At 51.3% G+C, this 17,150-nt stretch overlaps 2 protein-coding genes across 8 annotated transcripts in view; both read right to left on the bottom strand.

Annotated features, from left to right (window-relative positions):
• The window catches only part of IP6K1 (inositol hexakisphosphate kinase 1), a 70,900-nt gene extending 63,504 nt beyond the window's left edge, over positions 1-7,396 (bottom strand). For 3 of the 7 annotated variants that reach the window (XM_024738072.1, XM_024738054.1, XM_024738044.1), the window contains exon 1: positions 7,178-7,366. The gene's annotated coding sequence lies outside the window, so the exon portion shown is untranslated. The other 4 variants (XM_024738062.1, XM_024738066.1, XM_024738033.1 and 1 more) reach the window with 3 other exon arrangements.
• Positions 7,397-9,292: 1,896 nt separating this feature from the next.
• Positions 9,293-16,488, bottom strand: CDHR4 (cadherin related family member 4). The gene is made up of 19 exons (XM_024737334.1): positions 16,440-16,488; positions 15,903-16,087; positions 15,617-15,779; positions 15,456-15,538; positions 14,836-14,946; positions 14,094-14,197; positions 13,763-13,899; positions 13,295-13,478; positions 13,045-13,198; positions 12,705-12,798; positions 12,226-12,429; positions 12,006-12,145; positions 11,621-11,771; positions 11,320-11,540; positions 10,936-11,078; positions 10,378-10,434; positions 10,189-10,276; positions 9,932-9,959; positions 9,293-9,428 (listed from the first exon to the last, which is right to left on the bottom strand). The coding sequence occupies exons 1-19, from the start codon at positions 16,486-16,488 to the stop codon at positions 9,373-9,375; spliced, it is 2,352 nt and encodes a 783-aa protein (XP_024593102.1). The 3' UTR covers positions 9,293-9,372.
• Between the last annotated feature and the right edge of the window lie 662 nt (positions 16,489-17,150).

Below are 17,150 nucleotides of genomic sequence, written 5' to 3'. Positions count from 1 at the left end.
AAAAAAAAAAAAAAGATTAGTGATTGCCAGAGGCTGACGGAGAGGAAGGGATGAACAGAAGAACAGAGATTTTTTTTAGGACAGTGGAACTATTCTGTATGATACTATAATGGTAGATATATGTCGTTATACATTTGTAAAAACCCATAAAAGGTACATAAACTACAGACTTTGAGTGATAATGATGTGTCAATGTACGTTCATCAACTGTAGCAAATGTACCACTCTGGTGTGGAATGTTGATATGTATGAGTGGGGCCTAGGGGTATATGGGAACTCTCCACTCAATTATGCTATGAACCTAAAACTGCTCTAAAAAACAAAATCTATTTTTTATCTTTTTAAACAATTTTTATTTATTTATTTAAGTTTTGGCCGCATTGGGTCTTCGTTGCTGTGCACAGGCTTTCTCTAGTTGAGGCGAGCAGGGGCTACTCTTGGTTGTGGTGTGCAGGCTTCTCATTGAGGTGGCTTGTCTTGTTGCAGAGCACGGGCTCTAGGCACACGGGCTCAGTAGTTGTGGCTCACGGGCTCTAGAGTGCAGGCTCAGTAGTTGTGGCACATGGGCTTAGTTGCTCTGCGGCATGTGGGATCTTTCCAGACCAGGAATCGAACCCATGTCCCCTGCACTGGCAGGCGGATTCTTAACCACTGTGCCACCAGGGAAGTCCCAAAATCTATTTTTTTAAAAGCCAATTTTTTTGTTTTGTTTTTGCTCTTTTATTTTGTTTTTTTGGGCCACGCTGTGCAGCATGAGGGATCTTAGGGCCCCAACCAGTGATTGAACTCATGCCCCCTGCAGTAAAAGCACAGAGTCTTAACCACTGGACCGCAAGGGAAGTCCCCCAAGAGCCAAATTATTCAAATGTTCTAATTTTTTATCTGGGTGGTTGTTAGGTATATACAGGTGTAAAAAATCATGTAATTTTGTGTACTTTATATATATTTTATGCTTCAATAAAAGTTACTTTAAAAGAAGACAAAAATTTAACAGGGAAATCTAATCATTTGAGGGGCAAAAAAAAAATGTGTACTTAAACGAACACTGAAGCAGAGCCTATTTATCATGACAAGGCATGGGCACTGTCTGAGCACTGATACTCCCTGGCTGTGTGGCCTAAACATTATTCTCACTTCATTTCGTCAAATGTAAAGTGAATGTACTACTACTTGTCTCATAGGTCTATTAAAAAAGAAATTCCTTCTCTTATCCACTTAGTTATTCAAAAGAAAAACATGAAGACCAGGGAACAAAGATTCCAATCAAGCAAGAGGAATACTACATATTAATTCTCTCTCCCAACAAACTATAAAAAATACAGTAAACTGGGGACTTCCCTGGTGGTGTAGTGGTTAAGACTCTGTGCTCCCAATGCAGGGGGCCCGGGTTCGATCCCTGGTCAGAGCACTAGATCCCACATGCATGCTGCAACTAAGAGTTCGCATGCCACAACTAGAAGATGTGTCCTAAGGTAATTGCTTCTTCACTTTAAGCCGTTTGGCTCATGAAAGGTTTCATAGGAGCACTCTACTTCCATCTGAAAGCACTCTACTTTCACTAGAAATCAAGGGAAATATGTACTACAGCTGAAACAAGACGGCCGCGTGTCACCTGATTCCACCTCAGCTGGGAATGTATACCAGGCAATTCAAATTTTTCACCATTTCTGGTCTGCAAAGGGTTTTTCTCTGATCACTGGAGTGGCTCAAATTTTAATTCATCACCAAACTTTACAATCAGGAAATTTCACATGAAAATCCAGATTTCTGGTTTTCCTTTAAAAAAAAAAACCCCCAAATCACAAGATCTGGTAACACAACAACTGGCTAAAACTAAGAAACAGTGCCCCTTTTCCAATAGCGCCTGTGGTTGCTAGATCACCGAAGTCCCCACCACTCACCACTGTCCTTACACCCTGCTTCCCTAATTAACTGCCAGCTAGCCCTTAATGTAAATACATCGTTTACCAACCCAGACGCTCATAATATACTGATCTTCGTATGATCAGTCCTAGTCACAGCAGTATTACTCCTATTGTCACTACCCGTCTTAGCAGCTGGAATTACCATACTATTAACTGACCAGAACCTAAACACAATCTTCTTTGATCCTGCAGGAGGGGGAGACCCAATCCTGTATCAACATCAATTTTTCTTTGGTCACCCCGAAGTATATATTCTAATCCTTCCTGGCTTCGGAATAATTTCACACATTGTAACCTACTACTCGGGAAAAAAAGAACTTTTCGGGTATATGGGAATAGTCTGAGCCATAATTTCTATCGGGTTCTTAGGCTTTATCATATGGGTTCATCATATATTCACAGTTGGTATAGATGTTGACACATGGGCATATTTTACATCAGCCACTATAATCACTGCTATCCCCACAAGAGTAAAAGTCTTTAGTTGATTAGCAACACTTCACAGAGGGAATATTAAATGATCCCCCGCTCTAATATGAGCCTTAGGTTTTATTTTCCTCTTCACAGTAGGTGGCCTAACTGGCATCATTCTAGCTAATTCATCACTAGACATTGTTCTTCATGATATACTACGTAGTCGCCCACTTTCACTACGTACTTTCAACAGGAGCTGTCTTCACCATCATAGGAGGATTTGTCCACTGATTCCCACTATTATCGGGATACACACTTAACTCAACATGAGCAAAAATCCACTTTATAATTATATTCGTAGGTGTAAACCTAACATTCTTCCCATAACATTTCTTAGGCTTATCCGGCATACCTCAACGATATTCCGACTAGCCAGACGCCTACACAACATGAAACACTATCTCATCAATAGGCTCTTTCATCTCACTAACAGCAGTTATACTAATAATTTTCATTATCTGAGAAGCGTTTACATCCAAAGGAGAAGTATTAACAGTAGACCTCACCTCCACAAACCTTGAGTGACTAAATGGGTGTCCTCCACCATATCACACATTTGAAGAACCAGCATACGTCAACCCAAAATGATCAAGAAAGGAAGGAATCGAACCCTCTCTAATCGGTTTCAAGCCAACACCATAACCACTATGTCTTTCTTTATAAATGAGATATTAGTAAAACCTTACATAACTTTGTCAAAGTTAAGTCACAAGTGAAAATCCTGTATATCTCCATGGCATATCCCTTTCAACTAGGCTTCCAAGATGCAACATCACCCATTATAGAAGAACTCCTACACTTCCATGATCATACATTAATAATTGTTTTCCTACTTAGCTCCCTAGTCCTCTATATCATCACCCTAATACTTACAACCAAACTAACACATACCAGTACAATAGACGCCAAAGAGGTAGAGACGGTTTGAACTATCCTTCCAGCCATCATTTTAATTCTAATTGCCTTACCCTCCCTACGAATCCTCTACATAATAGATGAAAATTAATAACCCTTCTCTCACTGTAAAAACAATAGGCCACCAATGATACTGAAGCTACGAATACACCGACTATGAAGACCTAAGTTTCGACTCTTACATAATCCCAACATCAGACCTAAAACCAGGAGAGCTACGACTACTAGAAGTGGACAACCGAATAGTCTTACCCATAGAAATAACAATCCGAATGCTAGTCTCCTCCGAAGACGTATCACACTCATGAGCTGTGCCCTCCCTGGGCCTAAAATCAGATGCAATCCCTGGACGCCTAAACCAAACAACCTTGATATCAACACGACCAGGCTTATTCTACGGGCAATGTTCAGAAATCTGTGGCTCGAATCATAGTTTTATACCAATCGTTCTCAAACTAGTACCTCTAGAGAACTTTGAAAAATGATCTGCATCCATACTATAATCTCATTAAGAAGCTAAACCAGGGCTTCCCTGGTGGCGCAGTGGTTGAGAGTCTGCCTGCTGATGCAGGGGACACGGGTTCGTGCCCCGGTCCGGGAGGATCCCACATGCCGCGGAGCGGCTGGGCCCGTGAGCCACGGCCACTGAGCCTGCGCGTCCGGAGCCTGTGCTCCGCAACGGGAGAGGCCACAGCAGTGAGAGGCCCCCCTCCCCCAAAAAAAAAAAAAAAAAAAAAAAAAAAAGCTAAACCAGCGTTAACCTTTTAAGTTAAAGATTGAGAGCCGGGCTTCCCTGGTGGCGCAGTGGTTGAGAGTCTGCCTGCTGATGCAGGGGACACGGGTTCGTGCCCCGGTCCGGGAGGATCCCACATGCCGCGGAGCGGCTGGGCCCGTGAGCCACGGCCACTGAGCCTGCGCGTCCGGAGCCTGTGCTCCGCAACGGGAGAGGCCACAGCAGTGAGAGGCCCCCCTCCCCCAAAAAAAAAAAAAAAAAAAAAAAAGTGGCATCTTAGCCAGGAAGCGGGTTGAGTCGCATAGCCCCTTCTGAGATGCAGAATTGCTTTCTGTTCTCAGGCTTCAGTCATGCACTTTGAGCAAGTTCTGCTGCCTCCTGCAGAATGAGGAATGGACCTCCATAAGGTGCTAGAGTGCAAGCACTCCAGGCAGCGTAGGAGGTGGAGATCCATAGCCAAATTCTCATTTTACTTGCCCATTCCCTCCATTTCCCTATTTAATTAGAGGGTGTTCTAACTCAGACAAATTTAACACATTTTTGTTAAACGTTTAGTCCTTATCTACTACATGCAGGTACAAGACACAAAAACACAATCTCTATAGGAAAGGGGTCAGGTCTAATCAGAGAAAACAATTATTCTCAAAAGAGTATATACTGTGTTTTTTTGTTTGCGTGTTTGGTTTTTTAATAAGGGCAATGATACTACTGCAGTTCAGAGGGAGTGGAGTATTCCCAAGAACTGGAATGTTTCGGGAGTGTTTCATAAAGGAGGTAGGAGGGATGTGAGCTGGACTCTGGAGAAAAGAGAAGTGACACTGAAGGCAAAGAGGGGCAAAAGCCAATGGATTAGCTGGTAAAAGGATCTGTGTAAGTAAATATCATGTATGGAATGTTTACCAAACCATTTGGTTAGTGGGGTTAGGACAAACCCTGAAGAGGTGGGTTGGGGCCAGCTGGGCAGCAGCACCTTAAATGCCACATTAGGACATCAGATCTCATCCCATAAGTCTGCAGCAGTTTGACTTCGGTGTAGGATCTCCATAGTTGTGAATTATGTCTGTTGCTCATAATAGTTAAAAGTGTTGACATTTACAGGTGAATTATGTAAATACAAAGTTAAAGTAGATGGAAGGGCCACTATTCTAACATCCCTACTCATCTGCACTTAAAAATGCCCAGCACAGAAGTACTGCTATTAACTATCTCTGAGTAATAACATACACCGAATCAAGCAAGCATCATCCAATACTCATAAGTATTCATGAGGCAGTAAAAGCATTAAACAAAGGCAATAAAGTTCTTGGATATTCTATAATTTCCTTGGGACAGCAGTTCTAACACAGGGTTAGACTACGAATGGACTTTAATGGACCCCCTGACCTCCCTAAAATTGCATGCAAAAGTTAGTGTAGTGAAGTTGACTGAGTGGATCTCTTTCTATATCTCTAAGAGGTCAGATACCCAAAATATGTTAAGAGCCTAACTTAGGGTTGTTTTAATAGAAAACAGCAAGAATCTGGGGACTTCCCTGGCAGTCCAGTAGTTAAGACTTCGCCTCCCAATGCAGGGGGTGTGGGTTCCACCCCAGGTTGGGGAGCTAAGATCCCACATGCCTCACAGCCAAAAAACCAGAACAGAAAACAGAAGCAATATTATAACAAATTCAATAAAGACTTTAAAAATGGTCAACGTCAAAAAAAAAGGAAAGAGAAAGAAAACAGCGAGAATTTAACCCTGTGGCAGCCTTAACTTTCTAAAGGAAGTGTTAATGGGGGGGGGGGGTTGGGGGGAAGTTAGATTGAGGCCATTTTGAGAAGTTCCTAATATTTTCATATCTCCCTCCTTTCTTGTAAAGAACTGCCCAAGGAACTAGTCTCACCAAAATCAAAACTCATTCAACATTCAAAAAATGGCCCAAGGGAGGGTAATGAAATATCTAAAAACTACTCACTCAACTTCTCTCTCCTCACAAGTAAGGGAAACAGCAAGAGGCCACCAGCTGCCTCTGGTTTCAGCATCTTCTCCAAAAAGATCTCCTGACCAAACAGCTAGGTTCCTTCAAAATAACACATTCTGAGGCGACAAGATCCTGACACAAACGCACAAAGTATTGTTGCTTGACTTCTTAGTCGTCTCAGGCAAGCTTGCTGTAAGACCATATACAGGAGCCCATGCTGAGAAGCCAAAGGACCACAGGGAAAGAGAAATGTGTTTTGGAGCACTCAGAACTCCCTAGACCTGCACACCTTGCCCAGCGTCTCTAATCCTCCTACCCTCACAAGAAGCGGGGGCTGGCGGTCTGTTTTCATTGCGCAAGATACATTTACTCTATTAAAAGTTAATTTGGCATTCACGAGACAAAAAGAAGTTTCATTTCTTTTTCTGATTCTAACACACTCCCACATTTCCTTTGTCTCCTTATTACACTTGCCAGATTATCTCTTTAGGAGATAAAATCAATCAACTCACCACCATAATATTCACTTTCTCCCAGAGGCAAAAGAGCCTTACCGCAACTCCAAAGAGTCGTGGTCCAGAACCAAAGAAATTCTGTCCCAAAATAAAATTCGGGCATCATGAACATTTAACCAGGCCCTTCAGGAAGAAGCAAACGGTAAGCTCCGAGAAGCACAGAAGGCAGGCGCCGGGCAGAGGGCCTTCGCCCTGTCAGAATCACAGGGCCGTCACACTGGCCTGCCTGGCTCGCGGGGGCTTTCGACTGTTTCGTCTAGTCTTAGTCTCAAGCGGTCTGAAAGTCAGTCGCAGGAGCGACATCTAAGAAAATGGTACGTGTGTTTCTCACCTGGGAACAACACAAGACCCCGGAGAGCATCAAGCTGGCACTGGACACGTTTCAGCGCTGCGGGTCAGCGGAGCCCAGAGCTGTAGTCACAGAAACTAGTTTCCCGCTACACCTCGGGAGCGGGGCTCTCGGACCTCCACCCCGATGCCGTCCTCCAACCTCGGCACCAGCAACTAGGAGGCTCCACGGGCGGCCCGTCAGGACGATCGAGCGACGCTCAGCCGATACCCCTTCCCTGCGCGCGCCAGCTCCAACCCCGCGCCCGCCGCCGCCGCCCGCCCCGCGGCGTCAGGCCGGTCTTTCGGCCCGGCTCCTGTCACTCACCGGCCGGCCCGGGCAGCGGGCGCCCACGGCTCCCCACGGGAGCTGGGCCCCCCGGGCCTCCAGATTTCGACCCGCCCCCTGGCAGGCAGCGCAGGTGGCTGAGCCCCGCAACAGCGGCCCCACACCGGCCGCTCGAACCACCTCCCGGCGCTGCCCACTAGGTACGGATCAACAACAAGATGGCGGCCAGCCGAGGGGGCGGGGGCCGGGCGTCATAGTAACCTGGACGGCAAAGAACCCGCCCCCGGCTCAGAATATCCCCAATCAACAACCACTTTGCCCGACGCCCAGGGGAGTGCCTCCCGCTGACAGGTAGGCCAGCTTGTCAATCAGACCCTGCCTCTCGCGGCCAGTGCCGAACGCCTCAGCACGTGACTGTGACGGCACGGGTTGGCGCATGCGCGCCGTTCCCGGAGTTGCTGGCGGTAGAGCTTTCACGGGGTACTCCGAGTCCGTAGCACCCTTGGCATCTCTTAGTACGCGGCCCCCGTGCGCAGCCGGCAGCGTCTTCTTCCACGCATGCTCAGGGAATGTTTGCTGTGTGCTACATCCCTTTTTTTTTTTTATCAGTCACCCTAGAAGGCAGGACTTGTCCCTCCCTAGTGAGGAAGATGAGGCTCAGAGGGGGAGGCCGGGCCAAGGTTACACCACCTCTGGAAATGTAAGCACCGGGTTTCGTGCCTCCTCTTACCAGCTCCAGTGTATAATGCCCTCTTCCCAGCGGCTTCCCTAGGTTTGCCCTTCATCAGCCTTTTGTGCTGCCCCAGCAGTCCCTGGCCTGTTGCCCACGTTTGTCCTTCTGCCTGGAGTTCAGTCCCCAATTCAGTCCCCAGCACAAGCCCTGGCACACAGCGAGCACTCTTTCTTCCTACCCTAGAGCATCTCGTCTTGAGTTCTTGTAACATCTTTTGCCCTGGATTGTCATGATCTTCCCCCGAGGCCCACTATGAGTCTTGGGAAGACCGTTACCCCCCATGCAGAGAACCTAGCCCTGGGCTTGGCATCTGATGCAGTCGCACAGCCTGACCCACATCAAGTGCCTGGACTAGCTAGTTTTGTGACTATTGAGGCTTGGTTGCCCCACCTGCGGAATGAGGATAAAAATCAAGCTCCTCAGAGATGAGGATTTAATAAGCCCTTAGAGCAGGGTAAAGTGCTCAGAAAAAATCCACCTGCAACCCCTTTCAGTAAGGGCCTGCAAGGGCCTGCTGTCAAGTTGCTGGCCCTGAGGCCAGCTCTAACACCCTCACTTTATTGGAAGCACCGTGAAGCATATTTTTCCCACAGAAGGCACTCAGCTTCTTCCTCCACCTGGGGTACCATAACTGGCTCAGTAAGGGAGGTTCTCTGGTACCCTAAGATGGTTCAAGTCCACAGACCTGACAGAGGAGAGAAGATTGAGAGAACCTGGGGACACCAAAGTAAAGGTAGCCTCCACCAATACAGCAGGTCCTCAGGGAGAGCTGGCAGTAACCTGAGACCTGATGCCAGGCTGGGTATTGGGAGTGAGCTAGCACTGCACCCAACAGAACCTACCCTCCTGCAGGCTACTGTAGGCCACCCGGCCATGTGCAGCAGCTCAGCTCAGCACAGGGAGGACAGAGGGCCCTGGAACTAGAAGAAACACATCAGGAGGAAATGGGAACACCTGCTCAAAAGGGGGCTACTCTCAATCCCTCCATGGCCACCCATGCCACAGGGTGCTCAAGTCAGCACCAACCCTCACCTCAATGCAAAAGTTCCAGATCCTTTTCAAGAAAACCTCCACATACAGTTGGCAAACTGCCCTGGAAGTTGGTGGGGCTCTCAAACGAACAATGCCCTCCTTTCAGTGGGAAAAGGAAGCTCTTGGGCCCTTCCCATCTGCCAGAGCAGGTGTCCTCTGAGGGGACAGGCCAACTGGAGGCCCCCTCAGTCCCCCTCAGTCACTGGCAAGGATAACAGCTTCTTACATTTCAGAGCATTGTACAATGCCTTCTTAAAAGAAAAATAACCTTACTACTCCCTACAGTGTTCCCACAAGACAGGGCATTCTCCAAGTGAGACCAAGGAAGCACAGATCTCAGAGCTTCTCCCACATGTAAGTTACAAGGCTAGGACTCTTCTCTTTGTAATTTTGTTTATTATTGAATCAACTTGAAAACACATAATCATGTGAAGAAGAAATTCCACAAATATGATGCAGCTTCTTGGCCTCAGAGCCAGCGCCGGGCTCCTGTGTGCGTGTTGAACAGGTAATCTCTGCCTGTACCTGAGCTCAGATGGTCAGGGGAGAGGGAGGGTACTGCTGGCTTCAGCAGAACTACCTCCATCCCCTAAGGACAGGGAAAGGTATTCCAGGACCCTTGGTGTGACCCCCTCCCTTCTGCTTGATCCAGCTTGTCCCCTCCCTCCTTTCTCAGCACATCCTTTGAGGTCTGGCTCAAATGCACAGGAAGCATCCATGATTCCCCAAAACTGGACACCAGCTCCCCTAAGCCCAGTGCCAGATTACTCTGCTATAATTCACGGTGACAGTGGAGCATTTGGGGGCCTCTTCCCTCACCACCTTTCCCCCTTTCCCCCATGGGCAGGAACCAGATCACGTTCACCAGGTGTTTGGCAAACACTGGTTGAGGGGTGAGTGGGGGTGAGAAGAGACCCCATTCAGGGAAACAGTAGATAGGATGCCTGGTGGGAGGCAGAGATATTGAAATGGGGTATGGAAAGAAAGTGGGCCCAAGTAGAGAATGGTTTGGAAAGAGGGGGACTTACGGGGGTCCTGTGCTCTGCCATCAAAATGCTGCTGAGGTGAAGAATGAGAGGGTGCAATGAGTTGAACCCTGCCCATGGGGAGCAGGTGGAGGCCTGCCCCCAGAAGGGTCAGGAGCCCACCTGCCTCCTCCATGCTGATGGTGCTGGTATGGGCCCTCCCACAGGAACAGCCATCCATGGGAAAAGGGGCAGGCTTGGCAGGGGAGCACTCTGCACCAGCCTCAGTGCCCACTGCACAGGATGGTAGGTTGACATACCAGGCTCATGACACTGCTGAGTGCCTGGGGTGTCTCCATCCTCGGTGCCTCCATGAACCCCTCAACGGACCCCTCAGTTCCCTGGATACTGGGGCAAAGTAGGAGCTGGAGTACAGGATAGAGCTCTGGGCCCCAGCCTGAGTTTAAGAGATGGACTTCCAGGCATAGAGGTATGCAAAGGAGGCTTACCTGTTCAGCAGTAGAGCCTGGGTTGGTTTGCTTGGTACCTGTAGCACCTGGGCCAACCTAAAATGCCAGGAGGAGGGACCAAGCAGTGAGAGCAGCAGACCTGCTGGCTCCAGAAACCAGCACCATTCATCTGCCCCTTTTATTGGGGATAGCCTATGTCTGTATGCAGTGCCCACATTGTTACTCCCACCTACCCCTGGGTTCAGTCCTGTGCTCACAAGAAACTCAGAGTCTAAGGGGAAGGTCAGGTTTCAAATGGAGGGCAGGGGTCAGAAATAGGGATAAATGCCCAATGCATGACAGACTCAGATTCTAAAGCCCTGGGCCTCATCTCATTCCAGGACTGGGTTCTGCCAGTGATGGAGACAACTTTCTCCCAGTGTATCTCTGCCTCTAACCTGATGACCACTAGAAGGAGAGCAGTCCTGAATATCAGTTTGTCTGCTCATCAACTTGGGCAATCTTGGGTAAAACCAGCTATCACAGATGCGATCCATCTGCGATCCAGCCCCCCAGTGGGCTGGGGGGAGGCAGTCAGTACAGGGATAGCAACCCTACCCCCACAGGAGCCTGCTAAGGAGCCAGCCCAGAGCCAAGAGGAGAAGGGCACTGGTCACTGTCAGCACCACCACAAACCAGGGCTCCGGCTGCCAGAAAGCCTCCATGTCTGTCACAAGCAGAGGTGTCATCATTGAAGTCACCTGAAATGGGGCCACAGCTTCACCACTGCCCTACCAAAATGCCCTGATCATCCAGCCTTCAAAGCCCTCCAAGGGCTGGGCCACCCCACACCCCAGATTTCTCTTCTGTATTGCCAGGCTCTTTGCACTCAGCAGTTCCCTCCGAAATGCCTTCCCCCATCGTTCCACCTGGAAAACTAGGTCCCTGCATCCTCCAAGATCCTTTCTTCCCACCCACCAAGGGCCTGAGGACCCCCCTCACTGTGGCTCTGTGGGTGCTGGTGGCCACTGTGCTGGCCCTCCAGGGAACTAGATGCACAATGACAGTGGCTGTGGTGCTGAGGTGGGGGGTGGAGGGACCTGCATCGGCCACACGGATCAATAGCTCATAAGTATGGGGCTGCTCTGGCCAGGAGGGCCCCAATGTGAGGTCGTTGAGCACCAGGACAGCTCCTTGCAGGCTGAATTGGCTCCAACTATTCCCTGAAAACAGAGTGGCAGAAGAAGGGGACCATTGCTGGCCTGCCTCTCCCCCACAGCCCAGTGGTCCCCTTGGCCCTCACCTCCCACAATGCTGTAGGAGAAAGCCAGGCGCTGTGGCTCTTGGGGCACCCGACATGACACCCTGGTCACCTCCATGCTGCGGCCCAGGTGAGTGTGGATGGTGAGCTCCTGAAATGGGGGCTCACACTCGGGGGCATGGTCGTTCACATCCTGCAGGCAGGTAGTCAGATCACCCACTCCCAAACCCCCAGGCCAGCCCCTCAGCCTCCTCCCACCACAGCCAGAACCTTGGAATCAGGCAACAGGTTCCAAAGCTTTCCACAGTGAGACCCCACCCCTCTCCAGCCAACCAGTGGAGGAACCTGAGACAGAGTGCAAAAGCAGAAGGCCAGAGGGAGATATGAACTCTTTCCAATTCTTTCCAAGGCTTCGGGGCTCAATTACCTCCACCTCAATGGTAATTGTGCAAGAGCCTGAGCGGTGGCAGGTGGGGTCCTGGTCTTGACTATGGTCAGTCAGCAGGACAGTGAGCCTGTGGAACTTCTGCAGCTCATAGTCCAAAGGCTCCAGGAGGCGAACCTCCCCTAGAAGGGGTGGCCACTGCCTCAGCTTGCAGAGTCAACTCTGGCTTCGCCCCTCCATCCCAGCCCTGGGGTGGGAGTACCGCTGAGACGGTCCACAGCAAAAGTGGCAGACCCGCCAGGGATGGAGTACTCAATGCTGTCGTGCGGGTAATCCATGTCCTTGCCCACCACAGAGCCCAGAAGAGCGTGGGGCCCTGCATCCTCACGAACCCGGAATGTGCGTGGGACACAGGCTGGGGAGAACTCGTTGACAGGTGTCACCATCACCAGTACTGGCACCTCAGCTGGAAGCCATTTGGCAGTCAGGGAGCTGGCCTGGGTTGCCCAGCCCTGCCCTGGTGGCTTAAGGAGGTAGAGGCTCTGGAAGGAGGAAGGACAATAGCCCTCCCCTGCCAAGGGGTCTCAGCGAGGAGAAATGTGCCTCTGCCAGGGGTCTTTGGTGGAGACAACCCTGCCCTATTGGTTTCTGAGGGAGGAGAGATGACCCCATCCTGAGAATAGGAAGAAGGGTATAGAAGAACCCGGTCCTGAATGTCCAGGCCTGGGTATGGTCACTCACTGGTCATCAGAGGCTGACCACCATCAAGCACCAGGATGGAAGCTGCATGATGAAAGCAGGCGCCAGGAGTGTCACAGTCCAGTGTGGCATTCACCTAGTCAGAGGGGCCAGAGGGTGATGCCCAGCCAAGGCCTGGGAGAGCCTTGAGCCACACTGGGCTGCCTCAGGCCAGGTTACTCACAGATAGCCTACCCTGACCCTCCGTTTTCCAGACTGTAAAACAGGTTGGCTCCACCACCATCTCCTTCACCCTCATGGTCTCGGCTCCCGCAGACCATTGGCCCACCCCCCTTCCTGTTCAAGCACTCTGCACATGGGTCTGGGATCGGGGACTGGGCACCTCCAGGACTCTGTCTTGAAGGCAGAGGCTGGCTGCGCCAGCAGGGCTGTGGAACAGTAGCTGGTAGTCCAGGGTGGAGCCAGGAGAGTCCGGGTCAGTGCAGGTGAAGGTATTCAACACGGTGCCCACAGGTGTGGTCTCGGGGATTTGAGTCCTGGAAGCAGAGGGCAGGGCGGCAGGGCGGGAGCTGGGGCTGGGCGGCGAACCATGGCTCTACCCAATAGCCAAGGTAAGGCTCCCATATACTCACGCCAGCAGCGCTGGTGTGCAGCGCGGGGGCCAGCGGTTGACTGACTGCACGTCCACTTTGAAATCAAGCTCGGCGCTGGCCCACGGCCAGAGACGCTCAAAGGCCTTCACCCGCAGCCTAGTGACCGCGGCGTCTGGGGCTTGCGCCAGCTCCAGGGGCGACGTTGTCCGGACCACTCCGTCGACTGGGCGGGTTGGGAGGGCGGGGGACGCAGAGTTCGGCCCCGCCACCAGCTCAGTCCAGTTCCCACCCTCCCACGGATCCGCTGGCGCGGGAGGGCGCAGAGACTGACCACTTGGCCGCCGCCTCCTCCAAGGCTCGCTTCTAACTTCGGGCCCCCAAACGCGACCTCGCCCCAGTTTCTGCCTCGGCACCAGGCTCGTTTACTCAAGAGAGCGATGAGGTAGTGCGGGTCGCTTCTAGACCAGCCGCAGAGGCATCCCCTTACCCGCCCTCCGTGCCCCTCACCGCGTCCGATGGAGAAGAGCCGGCAGGGCACTGGGGAGAGGATCTCGTAGCGCACATCGAAGCCCCGGGCCTGGACCTGAACCACCTTACTTCCGGGGACCAGGTTCTCCGGGATGGTGATATTCTGGGCTTGCTGCCTGGACCAAAATGGGGGCACTGGCTCCTACTTTCTCCCGCCACCCCGGCGGGGTCTACGGACCCCTCCCCTGGGTCTTCCCCGGTACAGGAGCCAGCTGGGGATGCTCAAGCAGCCCCACACCTTAACCCTACTCCTAATTCCCTGGGGCTAGGTCCTGCCTTCCCCACTGTTCCCAGGGTAGGGGAACCTTACAGGAAAGAGACCTGGCTGGAGGGAGCAGGCAAAACTTTCACTGTCAGCATCCCACAGCAGCTTCGGCCTTGTCCAAAGTTCACCAGGATCTGAAGCTGGAAGACCTGCGGTGCACACAAAACAAGAAGGGAACCGCGGTGTGTGTCTACCTGTATATCTGTGCCCAGTCGTCCCTTCAAATAGGCAGCGCCACCTCAGGACCTCCACAAGGAACCCCGACACTCACTCCTCCCTATGACCTGTCACTCTGCTGACAGATATTCCTTTGTGTCTCACTCTTCTCGGTCATAAGTCCTTCTCTTAGGATGCATACAGCCCCCAAAAGAGTAATATATGAATCATTCACAATGTGAATTATCATCTTAGAGTTGCTAAGAGTCAGTCAATAAGACGTGGAAGTTTTAAAGAAGGAACTTCTCTAACCTCCTCCAGACTACACTAGGCACTGTACCAAGAGCTTTCACTTCCTGTGTGACTGCTCAGAACTTTCTCCTTTCTATAAGGGGCACCATGGGCTCCTGGAGCCAGGGATCCCTCTTCTTTCTAGAACTCCAGAGCCCAGCACAGAACCAGGCCAAGGTGGGAGTACAGCCAGCATGGGGCAGCGGGTACAGGTATGGGCTATGTCTGGAGAAGGCAGCATGATTGAGGAGGTCAGGAACAAACAAACTTCCAGGAGGTAGTGGCTCTGCCCATTTTATGCCCAATTCATGGATATCTCCAGGTCCCAAGTCATGCTCACCTTTTGAGCCTGGCCTTTGAGGCCCTGGGATGGCGCCTGCAGCCAACCCTGCCCATTGATAGAGAAAGGTCCAGGGAAGTATGGCGGATCCTGGGCACTGGTGATGCTTATCTGACAGGACAGAGATGCTGGAGGCCCCTTCCCCAACCCTCAGTGCCCCAAGCATCCCTGTCAAAGTCCCCCAACAACCCAGCAGGTACCTGCCCACTCTCAACTCTCCCATACCCTGCCACTGCCACTCTAGCCTGGGCTCCCCTGGGCCCTGATCCTCAATCCTCTCTGCTTTTAAACTAATTATTTTGTTTTTAATCTAGATTTCTTTTGGAAATCTGATACAGAAATTTCACGATACAGAAATTTCATGAAGAATTCAGAAGAATTTAAAGAAGAACTCAGCCCCTGAGATGTCCCTATGGGAACAGCCATAGTCATTGGGGGTGGGCAGCCCTCAGTGGCTCTCTCCAAAAACATGTATCATTGCTGAGGTTCAGCTGTAGACTAAAGAATCCTTCTGCAGGCTATGTTTGGCCAGGCAGGGGCTGGGCTTGGTCTCCACATCTCCCCCCGACCCTCCATCCTACCCCCCACCACCACCACCACTGCCCATGTGCAGGGCTCACCTGGGCTCCCTGGCCTGGGAGCAGCAGAGTGTACAGCCGGGCCCCAGGTTTGACAGTTTCTGGCACCTGAATGATTTCCCCAGCTGGCCAGAGGGGAGGTCATGGGGGGTTCTGTTCAGGTCATGCCTGCCCACACCCCCTGCCTGCTGTCCCTGTCTCACCTGGGCTGGCAAATCGACTAGCACACTGGATATGGCCAGGGTCCCGCTGCACATCCACAGAGAGTGGCCCCTCCATCACATGGTTGCCACATGTGAACCGCAGCTGCAGTTCATAGTGGTTCACTGTCAGGGCATCCAGCCGGGCCGAGCTGCTCAAGGTCATCTGTGGCAGGAGGCAGTGCCATGTGGGGCCTAGGATCTCCATCCCCCTATGCCACCTCTGGCTTTGTGAATTTAGGGTCTGTCCTTGTTCCCCCATGGTCCCCAGTTGTGCCCATGACCCTACCTTGCCCACATAGATCCCCTGCCATCTAGTTAGGCTAGGTGGGTTGAAGAAGGTGGTGGGTGGCTGCACATGGAGCAACTCCAGGGTGGGTGTGTGTGAAGAGCAGTTGAAGGAGAAAGACTGAAGGATGGTGCCAGGTCCCTGGCTCTCAGAGACATTTATGAACCAGGGCAGGGAGTGGAGGTCTGTGAGGAAGAGATGATTCAGGCTGGAGGGCCCCATTCTCATGGAACCATATACACAATCAGAGTCCCTCCTTTCTGCCTTAGGGCCTGGCCACATCCTGGAAACAAGCAGCCAAAGTCCTTCTTTGTCCCCTACATCCAACCATGGGTCAGCTCATTTCACAGACTGGGAGTGAGAACTTGGTCGAGGAAGCAGCCAAGAGAAGGAATGAGGGTCGGAGATACAGATCTTTGCCATTTCCTGGTTCCCCCCACCCCCTGTCCTCCATGGTAGCTTATCTGAGAGGGATCAAGACTCCACTGTGGAGTCAGGGGGTGAGAACTGGAGTTCCCCCACCCACCAGCTCCTCACCAGAGACAACCAGAGCAAGAAGAAGCACCAGGGTCCTGAGCAGCACCATAGTGGCCTGAAGATACAGACAGCAGAAGAGACTACAGAAAGCCAGAAGTGTTTGTCAGGCCCACCCCGTTGCCAGGTCAGTTGCTCAAACAAAGCTGGGCCTCCAACATTCTAGCCCTGCCCATCCCTAGTGACTGAGCTCTAGACTCTACAGCCATCAAGAGGCCTGGAAAACTGCATTTTTTTCACTGCTCCCAATGAATTCCCCTATTTATTACTAGAATTCAAAGGAGATGTGAGGGGAGAAGGATCAAGCTTCAGATAGGGAAACTGAGGCTCAAGGAAGTCTTGGTCATGCAGTCCTTGGAGACAGAGCAAGCACAGAACCCAGGAAAACTGGGCCCAGGACCTGCTACCCCACAGAGTCTGAACTCCAGCTGCCCACTCCCATTAGAACATTATCTGCCTAGGGACTTCCCTGGTCGTGCAGCAGTTAAGAATCCACCTGACAATGCAGGAGACACGGGTTCGATCCCTGGTCTGGGAAGATCCCACATGCCACGGAGCAACTAAGCCCGTGCACCACAACTACTGAGCCTGCACTCTAGAGCCCATGAGCCACACCTACTGAGCCTGTGTGCCACAACTACTGAAGCCCGTGCGCCTAGAGCCCATGCTCCACAACAAGAGAAGCCACCGCAAAGCCTGTGCACTGCAACAAAG

Source organism: Neophocaena asiaeorientalis, unplaced genomic scaffold, assembly GCF_003031525.2.
Source record: "Neophocaena asiaeorientalis asiaeorientalis breed wild unplaced genomic scaffold, Neophocaena_asiaeorientalis_V1.1 scaffold680, whole genome shotgun sequence".
Classification (NCBI taxonomy): Eukaryota; Metazoa; Chordata; class Mammalia; order Artiodactyla; family Phocoenidae; genus Neophocaena; species Neophocaena asiaeorientalis.
Note: the sequence above shows the minus strand (reverse complement) of the source record. Positions and strands in the feature narration are given on the sequence as shown.